This window comes from Anoplopoma fimbria, unplaced genomic scaffold (assembly GCF_027596085.1).
Source record: "Anoplopoma fimbria isolate UVic2021 breed Golden Eagle Sablefish unplaced genomic scaffold, Afim_UVic_2022 Un_contig_8566_pilon_pilon, whole genome shotgun sequence".
Classification (NCBI taxonomy): domain Eukaryota; kingdom Metazoa; phylum Chordata; class Actinopteri; order Perciformes; family Anoplopomatidae; genus Anoplopoma; species Anoplopoma fimbria.
Window position 1 is genome coordinate 1 of NW_026553271.1, and position 19,662 is coordinate 19,662.

At 39.5% G+C, this 19,662-nt stretch overlaps 1 protein-coding gene across 1 annotated transcript; it reads left to right on the top strand.

The window, feature by feature from the left end:
- Positions 1 to 6,128: 6,128 nt before the first annotated feature.
- Positions 6,129 to 7,962, top strand: LOC129116425 (39S ribosomal protein L22, mitochondrial-like). The gene is made up of 3 exons (XM_054627327.1): positions 6,129 to 6,394; positions 6,636 to 6,705; positions 7,687 to 7,962. Exons 1-3 carry the CDS (start codon positions 6,218 to 6,220, stop codon positions 7,893 to 7,895), a joined length of 456 nt encoding a protein of 151 aa, XP_054483302.1. The 5' UTR covers positions 6,129 to 6,217; the 3' UTR covers positions 7,896 to 7,962.
- Positions 7,963 to 19,662: the final 11,700 nt, after the last annotated feature.

Genomic DNA, 19,662 nt, shown 5'->3' on the forward strand with positions numbered 1-19,662 from the left:
TATTATTTTTTTTTAAATTCAATAACTTTATTGAGACATTTGTTCATAAATATAAAACACAATATATTTATATATATATATATATATACATGTATATATTTACATTTTCAAGTTCTTATTTTTAAGATCTTAAGTTGATGCCACGAAGGCTGAAACATCATCTATTATCTTTATTTAATGTTTCGCTTTTGTCACAGTCGCGGTGCAGTGACGTCACGTTATGATGTTTTCACGGATGTTTATCTGGACGGCTCATCCTCCTGTATACCGGTGTGCCGGATTACCGGCGATTTTCACGGTACCGGTACCGGTGGACGACCGGCTCAACCTCCTATAGCTAGCATAGCTAGAGGAGGTTGAGCCGTCTGGGAGCTAGAGGAGGCGTCCCGGTAGAATCCCGGTGACCGGGAAATAGGTTCCGGCGATCACCGCGCATTGCATGCCGGGTAGATTTTTTTTACATTTTTTTTTTTTTTTTTTTTTTTTTTAAATTCACTAACTTTATTGAGACATTTGTTCATACATATAAAACACAATATATTTATATATATATATGTATATATTTAAATTTTCAAGTTCTTATTTTTAAGATGTTAAGTTGATGCCACGAAGGCTGCAATATCATCTATTATCTTTATTTAATGTTTTATTATCTTTATTTAATGTTTGGCGTTTGTCACAGTCGCGGTGCAGTGACGTCACGTCATGATGTTTTCACGGATGTTTATCTGGACGGCTCATCCTCCTGTATACCGGTGTGCCGGATTACCGGCGTTTTTCACGGTACCGGTACCGGTGGACGATCGGCTCAACCTCCTATAGCTAGCATAGCTAGAGGAGGTTGAGCCGTCTGGGAGCTAGAGGAGGCGTCCCGGTAGAATCCCGGTGACCGGGAAATAGGTTCCGCGATCACCGCGCATTGCATGCCGGGTAGATTTATTTTTTTTTTTTTTTTTTTTTTTTTTTTAAATTCACTAACTTTATTGAGACATTTGTTCATATATTTATATATATATATGTATATATTTAAATTTTCAAGTTCTTATTTTTAAGATGTTAAGTTGATGCCACGAAGGCTGCAATATCATCTATTATCTTCATTTAATGTTTTATTATCTTTATTTAATGTTTCGCGTTTGTCACAGTCGCGGTGCAGTGACGTCACGTTATGATGTTTTCACGGATGTTTATCTGGACGGCTCATCCTCCTGTATACCGGGGTGTGCCGGATTACCGGCGTTTTTCACGGTACCGGTACCGGTGGATTGACCGGCTCAACCTCCTATAGCTAGCATAGCTAGAGGAGGTTGAGCCGTCTGGGAGCTAGAGGAGGCGTCCCGGTAGAATCCCGGTGACCGGGAAATAGGTTCGCGATCACCGCGCATTGCATGCCGGGTAGATTTTTTTTTTTTTAATTTTTTTTTTATTTTTTTAAATTCACTAACTTTATTGAGACATTTGTTCATACATATAAAACACAATATATTTATATATATATATGTATATATTTAAATTTTCAAGTTCTTATTTTTAAGATCTTAAGTTGATGCCACGAAGGCTGCAATATCATCTATTATCTTTATTTAATGTTTTATTATCTTTATTTAATGTTTCGCGTTTGTCACAGTCGCGGTGCAGTGACGTCACGTCATGATGTTTTCACGGATGTTTATCTGGACGGCTCATCCTCCTGTATACCGGTGTGCCGGATTACCGGCGATTTTCACGGTACCGGTACGGTGGACACCGGCTCAACCTCCTATAGCTAGCATAGCTAGAGGAGGTTGAGCCGTCTGGGAGCTAGAGGAGGCGTCCCGGTAGAATCCCGGTGACCGGGAAATAGGTTCCGGCGATCACCGCGCATTGCATGCCGGGTAGATTTAAAAAAAAAAAAAAAAAAAAATTTAAATTCACTAACTTTATTGAGACATTTGTTCATACATATAAAACACAATATATTTATATATATATGTATATATTTACATTTTCAAGTTCTTATTTTTAAGATGTTAAGTTGATGCCACGAAGGCTGCAATATCATCTATTATCTTTATTTAATGTTTTATTATCTTTATTTAATGTTTGGCGTTTGTCATAGTCGCGGTGCAGTGACGTCACGTCATGATGTTTTCACGGATGTTTATCTGGACGGCTCATCCTCCTGTTTACCGGTGTGCCGGATTACCGGTGTTTTTCACGGTACCGGTACCGGTGGACCGACCGGCTCAACCTCCTATAGCTAGCATAGCTAGAGGAGGTTGAGCCGTCTGGGAGCTAGAGGAGGCGTCCCGGTAGAATCCCGGTGACCGGAAATAGGTTCCGCGATCACCGCGCATTGCATGCCGGGTAGATTTAAAAAAAAAAAAAAAAATTAAATTCACTAACTTTATTGAGACATTTGTTCATACATATAAAACACAATATATTTATATATATATGTATATATTTAAATTTTCAAGTTCTTATTTTTAAGATGTTAAGTTGATGCCACGAAGGCTGCAATATCATCTATTATCTTTATTTAATGTTTTATTATCTTTATTTAATGTTTCGCGTTTGTCACAGTCGCGGTGCAGTGACGTCACGTCATGATGTTTTCACGGATGTTTATCTGGACGGCTCATCCTCCTGTATACCGGTGTGCCGGATTACCGGCGTTTTTCACGGTACCGGTACCGGTGGACCGACCGGCTCAACCTCCTCTAGCTAGCTTAGCTAGCTTAGCTAGAGGAGGTTGAGCCGTCTGGGAGCTAGAGGAGGCGTCCCGGTAGAATCCCGGTGACCGGGAAATAGGTTCGGCGATCACCGCGCATTGCATGCCGGGTAGATTTAAAAAAAAAAAAAAAAAAAAAAAAAATTAAATTCACTAACTTTATTGAGACATTTGTTCATACATACAAAACACAATATATTTATATATATATGTATATATTTAAATTTTCAAGTTCTTATTTCTAAGATCTTAAGTTGATGCCACGAAGGCTGCACAATATCATCTATTATCTTCATTTAATGTTTTATTATTTTTATTTAATGTTTGGCGTTTGTCATAGTCGCGGTGCAGTGACGTCACGTCATGATGTTTTCACGGATGTTTATCTGGACGGCTCATCCTCCTGTATACCGGTGTGCCGGATTACCGGCGTTTTTCACGGTACCGGTACCGGTGGACCGGCCGGCTCAACCTCCTATAGCTAGCATAGCTAGAGGAGGTTGAGCCGTCTGGGAGCTAGAGGAGGCGTCCCGGTAGAATCCCGGTGACCGGGAAATAGGTTCCGCGATCACCGCGCATTGCATGCCGGGTAGATTTTTTTTTTTTTTTTAAATTCACTAACTTTATTGAGACATTTGTTCATACATATAAAACACAATATATTTATATATATATGTATATATTTAAATTTTCAAGTTCTTATTTTTAAGATGTTAAGTTGATGCCACGAAGGCTGCAATATCATCTATTATCTTTATTTAATGTTTTATTATCTTTATTTAATGTTTCGCGTTTGTCACAGTCGCGGTGCAGTGACGTCACGTCATGATGTTTTCACGGATGTTTATCTGGACGGCTCATCCTCCTGTATACCGGTGTGCCGGATTACCGGCGTTTTTCACGGTACCGGTACGGTGGACCGACCGGCTCAACCTCCTATAGCTAGCATAGCTAGAGGAGGTTGAGCCGTCTGGGAGCTAGAGGAGGCGTCCCGGTAGAATCCCGGTGACCGGGAAATAGGTTCCGGCGATCACCGCGCATTGCATGCCGGGTAGATTTATTTTTTAATTATTATTTTTTTTTTTTAAATTCACTAACTTTATTGAGACATTTGTTCATATATTTATATATATATATGTATATATTTAAATTTTCAAGTTCTTATTTTTAAGATGTTAAGTTGATGCCACGAAGGCTGCAATATCATCTATTATCTTTATTTAATGTTTTATTATCTTTATTTAATGTTTCGCGTTTGTCACAGTCGCGGTGCAGTGACGTCACGTCATGATGTTTTCACGGATGTTTATCTGGACGGCTCATCCTCCTGTATACCGGTGTGCCGGATTACCGGCGTTTTCACGGTACCGGTACCGGTGGACCGACCGGCTCAGCCGTCTGGGAGCTAGAGGAGGCGTCCCGGTAGAATCCCGGTGACCGGGAAATAGGTTCCGGCGATCACCGCGCATTGCATGCCGGGTAGATTTATTTTTTAATTTTTTTTTTTTTTTTTTTTTAAATTCACTAACTTTATTGAGACATTTGTTCATATATTTATATATATATATGTATATATTTAAATTTTCAAGTTCTTATTTTTAAGATGTTAAGTTGATGCCACGAAGGCTGCAATATCATCTATTATCTTTATTTAATGTTTTATTATCTTTATTTAATGTTTCGCGTTTGTCACAGTCGCGGTGCAGTGACGTCACGTCATGATGTTTTCACGGATGTTTATCTGGACGGCTCATCCTCCTGTATACCGGTGTGCCGGATTACCGGCGTTTTTCACGGTACCGGTACCGGTGGACCGGTGAAGCTCAACCTCCTCTAGCTAGCATAGCTAGAGGAGGTTGAGCCGTCTGGGAGCTAGAGGAGGCGTCCCGGTAGAATCCCGGTGACCGGGAAATAGGTTCGGCGATCACCGCGCATTGCATGCCGGGTAGATTTTTTTTTTTTTTTTTTTTTTTTTTTTTTAAATTCACTAACTTTATTGAGACATTTGTTCATACATATAAAACACAATATATTTATATATATATATATGTATATATTTAAATTTTCAAGTTCTTATTTTTAAGATCTTAAGTTGATGCCACGGAGGCTGAAACATCATCTATTATCTTTATTTAATGTTTTATTCTATTTATTTAATGTTTCATTATCTTTATTAAATGTTATATTCTCTTTATTTAATGTTTCATTCTCTTTATTTAATGTTTTATTATCTTCATTTAATGTTTTATTCTCTTTGTTTAATGTTTTAATATCTTTATTTAATGTTTTATTCTATTTATTTAATGTTTCATTATCTTTGTTAAATGTTATATTCTCTTTATTTAATGTTTCATTCTCTTTATTTAATGTTTCATTCTCTTCATTTAATGTTTTATTCTCTTTATTTAATCTTTTATTTTCTTTATTTAATGTTTTATTCTCTTTATTTAATTAATGTTTCAATACCTTTATTTAATGTTTCATTATCTTTATTTAATGTTTCATTCTCTTTATTTAATGTTTTATTATCTTTATTTAATTAATGTTTCATTATCTTTATTTAATGTTTCATTTTCTTTATTTAATGTTTTATTATCTTTATTTAATGTTTCGTGTTTGTCACAGTAGCGGTTCAGTGACGTAACGTCATGATGGTTTCACGGATGTTTCACTGGACGGCTCATCCTCCTGTATACCGGTGTGCCGGATTACCGGTGTTTTTCACGGTACTGGTACCGGTGGACCGGCCGGCTCAACCTCCTATAGCTAGCAGAGCTAGAGGAGGTTGGATTTGTACTCTACATTGTGATTTTTGACCGCCATCTCTTACGCTTCCTCCTATAGCTAGCAGAGCTAGAGGAGGTTGAGCCGCCCGGGAGCTAGAGGAGCCGTCCCGGTAGAATCCCGGTGACCGGGAAATAGGTTCCGGCGATCACCGCGCATTGCATGCCGGGTAGATTTTTTATTTTTTTTTAAATTCAATAACTTTATTGAGACATTTGTTCATACATATAAAACACAATATATTTATATATATATATATATGTATATATTTAAATTTTCAAGTTCTTATTTTTTTTAAGTTGATGCCACGAAGGCTGAAACATCATCTATTATCTTTATTTAATGTTTTATTCTATTTATTTAATGTTTCATTATCTTTATTAAATGTTTCATTCTCTTTATTTAATGTTTTATTTATATTCTCTTTATTTAATGTTTCACGGTACCGGGACGGCTCATTCTCTTTATGAATTGATAGGTTCGGTGACGGCGATCACCTATCAAAATGGAATCAACTATTCCATTTTTTTTTTTTTTTTTTAATGGGTTCAAATGTGTTCAGAATTTCACGCTTTCCATTATTAAAACAACTGAATACTCGTACTTCTCCAAGGCTGTACAAACCATTTAGTCCTTCTGAGTTTTAATCTTATCTGCTGCATCCGGCTTTTCCCTTTTTGTTTTTCCCATGAACCCACTGTGGTCAGGGTTGACTTAAACATGGTGCTAAAAGAAGTGGCTCCCTCGGCCGATGCAACACCGTATAGTCCTAACAGCTGTAGAACAAAGGGTGAAGTTATTGTTTGTTCTCCTTCACAGATCCGAGGGATGAGCATTGATCAGGCCATTACACAGCTGCAGTTCAACGACAAGAAAGGAGCAAAGATCATGAAAGAGGTTAGTAGCTGAATGTTCACCTTTCATTATTGTGTGTTTAATGTAATTAGACACCACAGTCACGGATATTTTCCTCAAATTCCTGTATGATAACAATGTTTCCAATTTCACGGCTCATATATTTTTATTTCTAGAGTTGTGTATTCATGCATTGATTTGACAGCATTCCCATCACACCAATGCACTAGAAGTGTATTTATAGATGTCACAGCGCCTTTTTTTTTTTTTTCTTTTCGTTCAGGTTCTTGAGGAAGCTCAAGAGATGGCGGTCAAAAATCACAATGTAGAGTACAAATCCAACCTGTATGTAGGTAAGTGTCTCCAGCTCTGATGGGAAACACTACAGTGTAAACTACTTCACATTATTAACACAACAGAACCTCCGGTAGCTGGATGGCTAAAATTAAAAACAAGGTTTTTAATAATAAGCAAGTTTTGATATCACAGCTATTGGCAGTATTTATTCAAATATTTTGACTATTTATTTTTTTTAAATAAAAAACTTTTGTTTCCCAAAACCATTTAAAAAATCTCAGTCATCACGTGCTGTCAGCCATTGTGCCCAAAGCAAGAAAATGAAAATTCAGAATATCTGTTCTATTCTGATAGCTGGATCAGGTATCAGTGACAATGAGGCTGATCTATTCAGTTAAATTAGGCTTTATACAGGAATTTAAACTCCTGTTTATGTCATGTCCAATATGTTAATGCATTAAGTTTACCATCTGCATTGTAATTCCGGTTAATTTGAAGGTTGCTTGTGTACACTTTAGTATTTTAATAATGAATAACATTTCAGTAAATGTGTTTCAATGTATTTATTTGTTACATTTTGTTTAACAAAGGGAGTAAAGAAATGCTTAAGTCAAGCCTAATGTTGCCGTCCACATAAAAGACTGATCCCAGTCACTCCCTCACAGTGAGGCATACAGCTAGTTCAGATCGGTACTCTATCAGCCAAAGCCCAGATATCTGTATTGGTGTCTGGACTGAAAAAGTGTGATCAGTGCATCACTACTTCAGAACGGGGGGGAAATGACCTTCAGTAGGAGGGTGAGCCGGTAAGAGCAGTAGATTACCTTTGAGTTCAGATGGCGTGCAGAGTGGGTAATTTATGTGGAGTTGAGCACGTTATCACAGATAAGCCTAAACTCAGCACACATTGTTATTTTGACCAGTTTTCATTCAAAGGCACCTCTACAAATTAAACGAGTATTCTGTACCTTATCGCTCTCTCTCTCTTTATATCTCATCCCCTCTTTAATAACCCACCTCTCCCCCTCCTCCTGCAGCTGAGTCCTACTCCGGCAAAGGGAAGTACCTGAAGTGGATCCGTTACCACGGCAGGGGGATGTTTGGCATCATGGACAAAGTTAACTGTCACTACTTTGTGAAGCTGGTGGAGGGCTCGCCGCCCCAGATCGAGGAGAAGACGAGCTTTGACCAGGCCAAAGAGTACGTCCAGAACCTGAAGAACCGGACAATCATCCACAGCCTGTAGACCATCTGATTGGATAATATTTATCATGTACCTTTTACTGTATTTCTGTCTGTGTGTGTTTCTTTAACATGACATTTGTAAATAAACAAATAAAATAATGGGTTATGAGCCCAAATAGAATTACTTTGTCTTGTGTATTATTTTGAAATAATATTGACTGCAGCCAGTGATGCAGTTTTTAAACACAGTAATGTCTACTTCAGACAGAGACCACAAAGCACAGCAATGTTTAAGAATAGACTGATATTTATGTCTTTTTCTACAATAGGTAATCACATTTTATCTGACATATGATACATTTATGCTTCACATAAAGTAACAGTTGGCATTAGTCGCATCTACAAGTGCTCCGTTCAATAGTTGGAAGATTGAATATTTAGTAGATAGATTGAAGGTACACCTTTAAGCCCTGTGATGTGGTTAGCTGTCTATTGTCCAATCAGGCTAATAGATGTTTTCTGGGTGAACTTGTTTTTTGTTAATTTAAAGTATTTTTGTGTAATAATAGTTAATTACAGTAGCATTAAACAAATTAAATTAACATAATATAGAAACAGAACCAAAAAGAAGAGCAGCAGGAGAGTCTGTTGGTGGTAGACGGGTGCAGTACTTCACTGAAAATGTATTACCACATCAACAAGTGCAGACGACCAATGACGACTTTACTCTTACTGTTTGCACCACTACCAATGTACACATTTGTTTTTTGCAACAGTTTACAAATGGCTAAATCTACCCAATTCTGAATTATACATAGTGCCTCGATAACCTTTTGATTACTATGACCATGTTGTATTGTGCAGTCAATCCAAAACATTTCTCAGAGGGTGTGTGCTCACGTCTGCCGCTCAACCAATTTAAGACAGCTCTGGAGCACTCTGTTCGTGACAAAAGGTAAAAGTGAAGGGAGTTCTTGATTCGAGAATTTCACTTGTTGCAGTTTGATGAGTAGTGGCTGGTGTCAACCACTTTAAAACCTGTGATCAAATGTGTACTTTGCCGCTGGCTTCCTCTTTCCACCGTAGCACACAGCAAGCAGGCACGGGCCTCTCACTGCACCTCAGGTAAATGTCAGTGTTTTTGTGCCACACGAAAACAGAGCCATGACACATTCAAAGTCACTAACATCAACTTTCTTCTGCATTCTGATGCCTGGGTTAAACCTCAGCAGCACAAGTTGTTGCCACGTGATTGGCTGTTTAGGTATTTACATTAATGAGCAGTTGAGCAGGCATAACTAATAGAGTGACTGGTGAGTGTATAAGAATTTTAATGACTGCACGCTGGGAGAAATATATTCATTCATTCTATTAATATCTGTCACAAATGTAACTAAATTTAAAACACTATTTCACCTACTTTTCCATTAAATTTCTTTCAAAATGATGAACACATTGTTACACCCACCGACTCATCTCTGGCGTCTTTTTGGAAGAGAGCTGCCTGTCTCTGTGTGTTTCAGGTCTGCCACGCCCCCCTTTCAGTGCCTGAAGCACCCACACCTGGAGCTGCTTATCAACCTCCGGGTCCAGTGCTTCTGCCCTCTCTTTCGCTCTTGGTCTGTGAGCTGGTAGTTTGCTGCTGCCATGAGCATTTGTACTGTGGAACCTGTGTTTATACTGTTGCCCTCTGTTTTGGGCTGGTTAGTTGGTCGGGAGGTTTGTTAGTTACCGGTCTGGGTCATTTTGTGGAAGCTGGGTAGCAGTTCTCTGCCATTTATGTTCTCATTTCTGTCTTCTCCTGTTTTCTAGTCAGCTAGGGAGCTCAGTATTGTGTTTCTGTTTGTTTCTGTAGGAAGGTTCAATTTCTTATTTTCTAGATAGTGTGGGGGTTTTGTTTATTTATTTGGCCTTAGAGACCCTGATTCCAATTAAGTTGGGTTATTTCTGTTAATCATTGTGGTATCAATAAATGTTACTTAGTGTTCCAGCTGCCTTTCATTCAGTTTCAACTCTTGTCAAGGTTTTTCAAATAGTTATGTTACTGCCTGTGTCCCCCTTGGCACATGAAGTAGGCCGTAACACACGTGATTCGGATATGTTCATGTCTGGAAGAGATTTGAGATGCGATGGGTTAAGTGTGTGTGTATGCCATACTGTCACAGCTTCACTGTGATGGGACTGCTAGTTGTGTTAGGATGACAGCAGTCACTGTAACTCCTCCCGGCCTGGAGTTCAAACCTGTCAGCTTCATGGCTCTTCATCCCCTACACGTCCACCACTCTATTGTGAGCCTGCAGACATCAGACACTGAGTTGCCTCAGTGTCTTTTAAAAAAACAGGAAACGATAAGCTGGAAGTGACTGGCTTTGCTTGGAGGCTTCAGTCTGGAGGAAGAATTTCATGTTTTAAAAATATAATCTTTTTAGCTAACAGCAGGCTTCTTTTAAAACACTTTTTTGTGACTGTAGAATAAGATAAAACCACCATTTTTTAAAATATTCACGTAACCTTTTAATGTTGGTCGGAGGACTGACATGTAAATTGCTTATTTGTTACTTTTTCAGTGTATTTTTGGTTGACCCCGCCTTCTTATCTAACCCTCCTGCAGGATGTAATTAAGTTTACCCGGTGTCTTTCATGTCTTCATCTATTTATTATTTGCAATCTCTTTTGCATTTCCCATCATTATTGTCTGTTATTCTGCTAATAAAATGAATTTAGAAGCAAAGAAAAACTCCCTTTAGAAGAACAAACTGGGAGTGGAGATATGAGAAAAATGCACTCTTTGGGAATTTGTATTTTCTAAAGGTCACAGTGTCTCGTTGTTGTCGAGGCCCAGAGCTTTGGTCTCTGCTGTTCCTAATTGGCCTTTAGTTTCCTGTTCGTGATGTGAGTGATCCAGCTCGGGCCTGCCTGTCACCGTGTCCCTCCAAAGCCCTTGTCAGCTCTGAGCAGCTTTGAGTGTATTTTCAAATAAAATGCCATCTGCTGGCCCCAATTTCAGCATACAAGTGCCCTCAATCTCAGGTTGGAGGCCGGCTCGGTCCCTCAGCACCAAGCAGCATGGACTTCTGAAAAGAGCAAAGGTTTCATCTTAGTCCTGTTTTCTTTTTCCTTTCTCTCCCCTACCCAGACGGTCTCTTTATTTCTAATCTCCTTCTGCCTCTCTGAGCGCAAACACAAACATGCATAAAACCTTCGGTGGAATATGCATTATTAACAATTTAAAATTGATTTAATATTACCATTACATTTTAACGGTCAACGTTTTTTGTGGATATTGGCCATGCTGCTATCAGTCGGGCTCTACCAAACACCACCACAGAGACATGAAGTTCAATTCCCAGAAGAAGTACCTCTGGGTTCCAACAAACACGATTGATAATTTGAGAGTGGGAAGCAAGTTGGGATCATATCATTATCAGGTTGTCTGCACAGTAGGAGGTTGAACTTGCTCCTGCCAGGGTTTGGACAAAACAAGAGAAAATCTTATTTGGATATTTAACTAAGAGGGAATGTTCTGCACCGAAATTTGCTAGTGATTGCACATCTGAAGGAGAAGTCGAAAAAAATTAAAACAGATTAGGATACAAGTTTATCGACTCTGTTGGCATGTTAGCATCCCTTTACATACACAGACAAAGGTTGAACGTATGGATTCATAAAGTCAGTAAACTGAGCAAAGATACATTCAAAAGCAATTCAAAGTGTTTATATCACAGAAAAGAACAGTAAACTGCTTTTACTTGTGACAAAAACCTGAAGTATCAGGACCATATGATGTCAGCCAATCAGAGGCTTTGAAATCATACACTGTGTGAAATATTCATGAGCGGGTGCAGTTCCTCAAAACAGAAGCAGGGGCGCTGTGCTGATACACAGATTATACACAGGATCTGGTAAAAGTGGAAAAAAAAGGACATTGATATTTTTGGTATGTAAGCTTTCTACACCCATAGAAACACTTCTACACTGTTAGAATTAGCAGGACTCTGACCCTGTCCTCGTAATATCAAATGTCCTGCTAGTGTCGGCGTGTGTTCATAGCAAATGTCTGCTTAAATCACAAAAAACAACACACACACACACACACACACACACACACACACACACACACACACACACACACACACACACACACACACAGATATGATACAATAATTCGCACACCAAAATGAGTTGGCACTGTACAGATGACTGGCTCTGCCCGGCGGCTATGGATGGATTGAAGTGAAAAAGTTTGGCGAAACTTCGGCCAACAAACCTGAGAGGCTTGTTGTCCATCTGGGCTTTCTGTCAGATCGGAACATGTTTCTGTGAATCGTGCTGTGAAGCAGCAATAGTGCTGATTAATGGCTGTGTCAATGCTGTGCCGTGTGTGTCTGTGTGCATTAGAGAGGATGAGCAATCCCAAGAGAGAATGTGTAATTTATAGTTCAGCTTTTATCCTATTCATTATTCGTGACTTTTTCATGAAACCACCTTGGTAGATTTCACAACTCAAGTCATTTTAAAGTCTACTTTATGACTTTCACACTTTATACAAAGTAATGGAAGTTAATGGATGCTTGGAATGGTCGGAAAGACACATCCAAAAAAACAAAAAACTGCACAGACTGCATTTGCGAATGGTCCGTTGAAATGTAAAGTATATCATTTGTAGTGAAGGATTAAAAACGTGCAATCACACTAGTATAGTGGTCATTATCACGAAAACAACATAGGATTACATAAATCAATGGCATCATCGTATTTGAAGTAGGTTAAACATTTGGATATTATAACAATCACACAATGCTTTACTCATGTTAAACGAGAAATTTACAAAATTCAGAGCATTAATATAGCAACAAATATTTTTCTATACAAAGATATAGTTGATTAATGTCTATCTGAGCAGAGAATGAAATCGCCTTCCCTCTGTGAGTGTTATAATCCGATATAAACTCTGTTAAATCTCTGTCAGCACATTTGCCATAGTTTGCTATATTTGCACCGTTAGCTACAAGCGGCCGACCCAGGCGTCGTCATGTTGAGAGCCGTTAAGAGTCAATCGAAATGATGCCGTTCTCGACGTCTGTTGCTTTTCTTACTGTTGTGAGCATGACCTAAGGCGGTGAGCAAATATGCAGCACAGACAAACTGGAGGAAGCTTTTCACTATTCGACTCTTTATGTTTTTGTTTTTTGACGAAATACCAACTTATTTCCATTTTTGTGCATTTATGTTTTTTCCAGGCTTTCAACCATATCACATGGTCTTCATCAGCAGATTGAGTCTGCCCAGTTGCCCTTTGTATGTCATACCCCTTTCTCTCCTCCTGCCTGTCTCACCACTATTGGTTGACCAATTATAAATAAAGTTGCATAAGGATCATAATTCCTTATATAACCACCTCACACATTAACATACATTTTGCAAGTACATGCAAAACTAACCAGCTGTTTCCGGTATCCAAATATCTTTTGTCAAGAGTCACTGATGTGTTGAAACATTTATTTTCCCTTTTGTGGATTTCAAGAGAAGTCAAATAAATAATTGATCAAAAATAAGAAACTAAGGTCCTACCCGCAGAGGTTGCCCCGACTATCCCTCCGCAGGGAAGTCATGCCGGAGTTCAGTAAGCACATGAAGTGAATTATGTATCGTCTCACTCCGAGCATGATCTCATCAAGCAACAAGACAAGGATATGTGTTAGCGGAGTTGGGAATTAACTGTATTATTCATGCAGGTGAAATTGTGAATTGAAAATGCTCTGCACACAAGCAAATGCACTACACACACACACACACACCAGGCTGCCAGACACACACACACACACACACACACACACACACACACACACACACACACACACACACACACACACACACACACACACACACACACACACACACTCACACACACACACCTGGATGAAAAGAATGGGATGTCGTGATGCTTCCTTTCATTTGTTTTTAATGTTGCTTGTCGGTCAATGCGCCGGGGTGGCCCAGCGGAGGCTCAGATTGAGAAACAAATAGAAATCAGAAGCCAGTTGTGTGGGGAGCGCCTCAGGGTGTTATTCATTTCCTTTTAACTTTCACATTTTTTTTCTCTCTCACACTGTCCCTGTCCCTCTGCGGTGGCGGTGTGCAGAGAACAACAGCCGCAAAATGGTGTTAGCTCCCAAATGAAATCTTAGGCACAAACACCACAGAGCAGGCTGCCTGCTGGCCGCCGCTTGATGCTGTGCCCTTGAGAAACAAATTCAGACACAAAACACTTTGTTAGCTCTCTGGACAGACTCCAATAAAGCCACATTCACTTCTTTTTCCCTGGGAAAGAAAAAGCTCACAGTCTTTATCTCTGACAGGGACACATCTGTTTGTAAAAATAAATGAAAGGAAGAAAAGAAACAGAAACAAAAGTACTTAAGCGCTTGTGGTTTTTGTTGCAGTTCAATATTTCAGTTTATTTGTTTTTTAACATTCAACTTCATCATCATACGCTTCAACCCATTCCACTTAAAAAATTTATTTTAATCTTTTTAATGTTTTACGTGTCAAACCTGTGGCTGTGAAAGGCTTGAAGTTCTCCTCTTGTTTAAAGCCAGTGTGGTCACCTTTAATTCATGTCAATTACAATGTATTCCAATGGTTTTCACAGTAGAAGGACACTTTTAAAACCTTTACTGCAGCATAATCTACCTCTGTTCATCCATCGAGTAAGCCATTTTCTTCCATTTATCTGGGTATGCAGTTGGCATAAGGTTTCAGAAGGCTGGGGTTCTGCATTGACCACTATCGAGGACGGGCCGAGAAGTCTGCCGTCATTGAATGGAGCAAAACATAATGAATCACACAAATTACGATGATGGCGCACACTTATGGACAGTCTCTCCTCAAAGGCCTTTATGATGTTGTACACAATAAAGCAAAGCAAAGCATTTTTCTCCACAGCTACATCGTCCAGCTCCTCCTAGGGAATAGTTCATCTGGGCTTTCTGTCGGATAGGAAACAAAAAAATTGGCCTTGCAACACTTTGGGACTCCAGCGGCCAAATACAATCTCATCACTGTGTTCTGGTTTCTTCCCCAGAGTATCCTCCTAATGGAACTGCCCAGAATACCACCTCAAGGTATATGAACCACTTCAGACGTTCTTCTTCTCCTTCTCCTTCTCCTTCTAATTACCAGAGGAAGATAATATAGAATGCTGTTTCATTGTAACCAGAGCCGTAGAGGCCTTGTAGGTTTATATCAGCTGAACAGAAGATCTGCCTTTTAAACCCTCAAACCTTCCTGCTCTGCTTTGTGCTAATGCTTTGTTCAAAAACACAAAGCATGGGTGCTATTTTGCAGCTCCCATGAGTGCTGAGCTGAACTAACTCATTTCCTTGCAGAGAGAAAGCAAGAGGAAATAATACCATTACTATCAGGTGCACAAACTCAAAATGAAGCTCAGAGAGGAGACACCGCTGACAGCAGATACATGATGATTAAAAGGATGAAGCTTTATTGATCACTGTCGGCAAATTCATTTGTTCCAGCAAGTAAGAGGATTAAGGTGTCGGTGCCAGGTGGTAAGTGTCATTCTGGGTAAGAATTCTGATCATGGGGAGAAAATAAAATCCCATTTTGTCTCCACGCTCTCATGATTCATAAAACATGATATTCAGATTCCAAAACATTTAAATAACTGATCATTTTCATGTTGTCAGTGATTTTCATTTCCATGTTTTCGTGACCCACCACAGAGTAAATGCATGGTGATATGAGTACACCCTTGTATTTAGGCTGCACTGGGTGTCACTGTTGCACCACATCTGAGTCCTCGTTCTCCACTCTGCATGTCAGAGGCTTCAGCAGCGGCTCGAACAGCGTCACGTTTCACAGGACACAGAGGACGCTTTTCCCCTTAACATGTCTGCAGACTCCTCCAACGGATCACATCCCACATGAAACCAGAGGCACAGAAACCAATCTGGCACAATCCTGCTGGGTATGTGCGCTGCATGTCTTTCAATTCATCAAGATGAATTTCAATATTTCAATCTGTCACGCATGCTGCAGCGCTCGGGCTCAGAGCCGTGCAGTGCAGGGACGATGTGCAGCAGGCGGAGGGGGAGGGAAAAAAAAGTTCTATTGAAGACTGTTACAGTAAAATTGACTTTCGGTAATTCTGAAACTGTGCGTGTGCATTCTGATATTTCATTACAGCTGTACAATAGTTAATCAAATGTCCAGGCACACAGCCCTGAATGACAAGCACCACTGCATTTGCATTGATGCTCTCCACACAAATCCATCTAAAGCTGAATGAAAGTACATTTTGCAGAGTGACAACACAATAAAACACACTTTGGTTGTAGATTCCATACTCACCATATGAACAGCATGTTGAAAGACAGACGGTGTCTCACTCATTCACTACTCATTCCATAGGGAATTCTTGGACTACATATTGTGGCAGATGGGACAATCCTGGCGTGCTATGTATCTTTTTATTGAGTTATTTTGTTATGCATGATGCATCATTTGATCTTTGGTTTTACTCAATTGTACTTTTACAATACAGGTTGGGATTATTTGAGTCAACTGCATTGAGAACTGTATAATAATGCTCATAATATTGTACATTGAAATTCGCAAGAGAAGTGAATTCCACTCTTCTGGCTCGCAATGCTGCTGTAATCTCCAATGAATGATCATGAAAATAAACAGGAAGCAAAACAAATTTGTTCAGGTCATTTTTTAAGCTTTCAATAATAGTGGATTGTAGAAAACAACAGACAATATGTCAGAAAGAGGGAGTAGGATGACATAAACCACAGAACCCATCCAGGGATGCTTGTTAGACCCCTAGGTCACCAGGATTGGACAGTATTGTCTTAAAGCTTTTATAATAGTGCTTTTGGGAAATCATCTTGAAAATGTAAACATAAATCGAGGAATTTAACATGAATATATCAACTTGAGTCTGGAGTGATCATTTATTTGCTTCTTCTGCCAACCTTGCCTTGCCTGAGAACGTTTGTCCGTGGTATCCATTGACGCTGACTTCACAAACACAAATACCAAATTCCACATAAATTATTGTGTGCAACACTTTTATCTAAAGCCAATGGACAAATGTGGAGTGTGAAGGGGCGGAGTATTAAAATGGTCACTGAAATCTACTTTAATAACATGGTATGAGTGACAGCAGGTATTTAAAGGTACAATCTGCGAAACAAATGTAACAAAATGCCAGGTCAAATCTCAACAAGTAACCTTTTCGCTTTTGAATATTAAAATCCGAAGGCTGATGAGTCACAGATGTGTGGTTATGTTAAAATGATACGACCCCTCCGGCCAATCATAATTGAATATTCATAGTGGTCATAAATCATGGTCGTAAATCTGACTAACTGCGTAGCTGAATTAAAATCAGCTCTTAAAATGTGATCCATACAGTCTGCCTGTGAGCTTATTCTGTCCTGAATTTCACTCTGTATTTATACCTTCTCTGTCACCTGAATTAAGGCCAAAGTCAGAGGAGCTCATGTTTGTTTCTCTCAGTTGCCGCGAGGAAAGTCACCCGATGCCCGACGACGCTGGAGATATCAGGCTCATAAAACGGCCCATAAACACAGAAACAATCAAGGGAGGACCAGGCATGTGTGTGTGTGTGTGTGTGTGTGTGTGTGTGTGTGTGTGTGTGTGTGTGTGTGTGTGTGTGTGTGTGTGTGTGTCTTCAGAGATTATACTGAATGTTTGTATGCGTGTGTGAAGGCCAGGTCTGAACATAACTGCCCACCTCTCTGCCTGAAATTCACAAAAGCTTAACGTTAACTCTGCATTGAGCCAAAAGCTTCTTTATTGACAAAGAACATTGCACCTCTATCCAGTTAATGAAATATTGATTTGGAAATTGTATTGTAAGACGACGGAAAGCTTTTAAAGTGCTTAGTGCCTTTGCTCAGAGTCAACTTCATCAATTATTATTTTTTGAAAACGCTCCTAAAGCAGAGAGCTGTTTTCCCCGGGCTTGGCGTGCACTGTGTGCGTGATTAGCGCCATATTTCCGTACCGAGGGAACTCGGGGGCCCCGAACGGCTGCATGTTTTTTTAATGAAAGACGTTGGCATCAAACTGAGTCTCATAATGACGACGACAGTGGGACATAGCTGATTTAATGATGTGTTTGTTCCTATTCCAGTCAAGCTGATAGAAAAGAGAAACAAAATAAAGAACAGAATTAGTCACATTTCCAAATGTAGTTCACAATCAGCGACTCGGTATAATGGGATTGTGTGTCTCTGGTGTCCGAGCTGGGCCAATTTTGAGAGCCCCATGACTCAAAAAATGACAAAATGACAACAAATTTGAATGTGTCTGCACTGTAGTATCCATCTGTACAGTACAGATAAGAAACTAATCCAAACCAAATAGAAACCACTTGGTGCCAGAATTTGGTTATTTTAGTATCTGTGTTGAACAGCAGACTTTGGAGGACCTCATGACACAAACTGTGCGATTAAACTAACCATCACTGCAGTGGATGAAAAGCCAAAATCGCAAACAAAACAACAAATACTGGTTCAGTTCTCCAAAAAAAAAAGGTCCATTCAAGTCACCTCTTTGCGTACAAACTATCAACACGTTCTCAAGCCTAACTATACCCCTCTATCGTCAGTTTTGGACGTGGCAGGGATGGTGTGTCAGCTTGCAGAAAGTCCTGTGTTTGTTTGAACCAACTACCTCACTTGCACTGTGTTGACTATATCACTCTCTAAACTACACCAGTTGCTCTGAGCATCTATTATTGATGCAGGATGGTTTACATTGGAGTTGGTTGAAAGTGAGTTGTTGTGACGGTTTCAGACGCCAAGGGGCACGGACCAAACGTTGGTATTTGACGAGTTGGAACTCAGGTTGAAACTGCATATATGGCTAGATAACGCAAGAAGTACTTGGAAACCTTTGTTGTTTCATGATTTGAAATAAATTACCTTTTCAATTGAACAAAACGCTGCTTTGCTTAACTATAATATTCACTGAAAAAAAGAAAAACTCATCATGTTGACCTGAAATCAGGTAAAATAATGCAAATTAGTTATCTTTTTGTTTTTATCTGTATTAGACTCTCAGTGGCCAATATCTTTTTGTAAGATGCAGCTACATTTTGCACTTTGTATGACCATAGCAGGTACAGAGAAACAAACAACTGGGCAGCATTCCATTGGTTAGCTGTGCTTTGGGCTGCGGCTTGTGGATTAGCAGGAGGTCATCATGGTTTATTACACACAGTCCATCAGAGCCGTTTCCATTCAGCCGACCCGTAGCACCCGTCCAGGCTAATCAGCGCCACGAACAGCACCTCTCGCACTTCACTCAGCTCAGCCACCGCTTCACATGATTAGAATGCACAGCGCTGTTCACACTCCGGTACACTTAGTCCAGCCTTTGTTTTGACTTCATGCCCCAGCAGCCACCATTTATTTACCATTGCAATTCAAGCTTCAATCAAATGGCATCCACACAGAGCAGTTCGTTCATTTCTTTTCAGAGACAAACAACATGCTAAAGACAGGGTCAAAAACATCAGCCAGCAAACACCTTGGCATTTAATACATATTGAGAATGTTACAATGTTACAATGTCACAATGTGACAGCCTGCATCAATGCAAAATAATTACTGACCTCGCATCAATTCAAAACATACGAAACTGCTTTAGTGTACATATTTAGTCTTGTGAAAAATTCTGTACTCATCTGCGTACATGTTGAACTTTCCACATGACATTTGATCTCTCAGATGACATTTCACTCTGCACTAGGTACAGATCAGCGTGTGTAG

Coding starts and splice junctions, on each gene's coding strand:
- LOC129116425 (XM_054627327.1), top strand. CDS start 6,218: ATGGTGCTAAAAGAAGTGGCTCCCTCGGCCGATGCAACACCGTATAGT. Junction 6,395..6,635: donor GAGCAAAGATCATGAAAGAG/GTTAGTAGCTGA, acceptor CTTTTCGTTCAG/GTTCTTGAGGAAGCTCAAGA. Junction 6,706..7,686: donor CAAATCCAACCTGTATGTAG/GTAAGTGTCTCC, acceptor CTCCTCCTGCAG/CTGAGTCCTACTCCGGCAAA.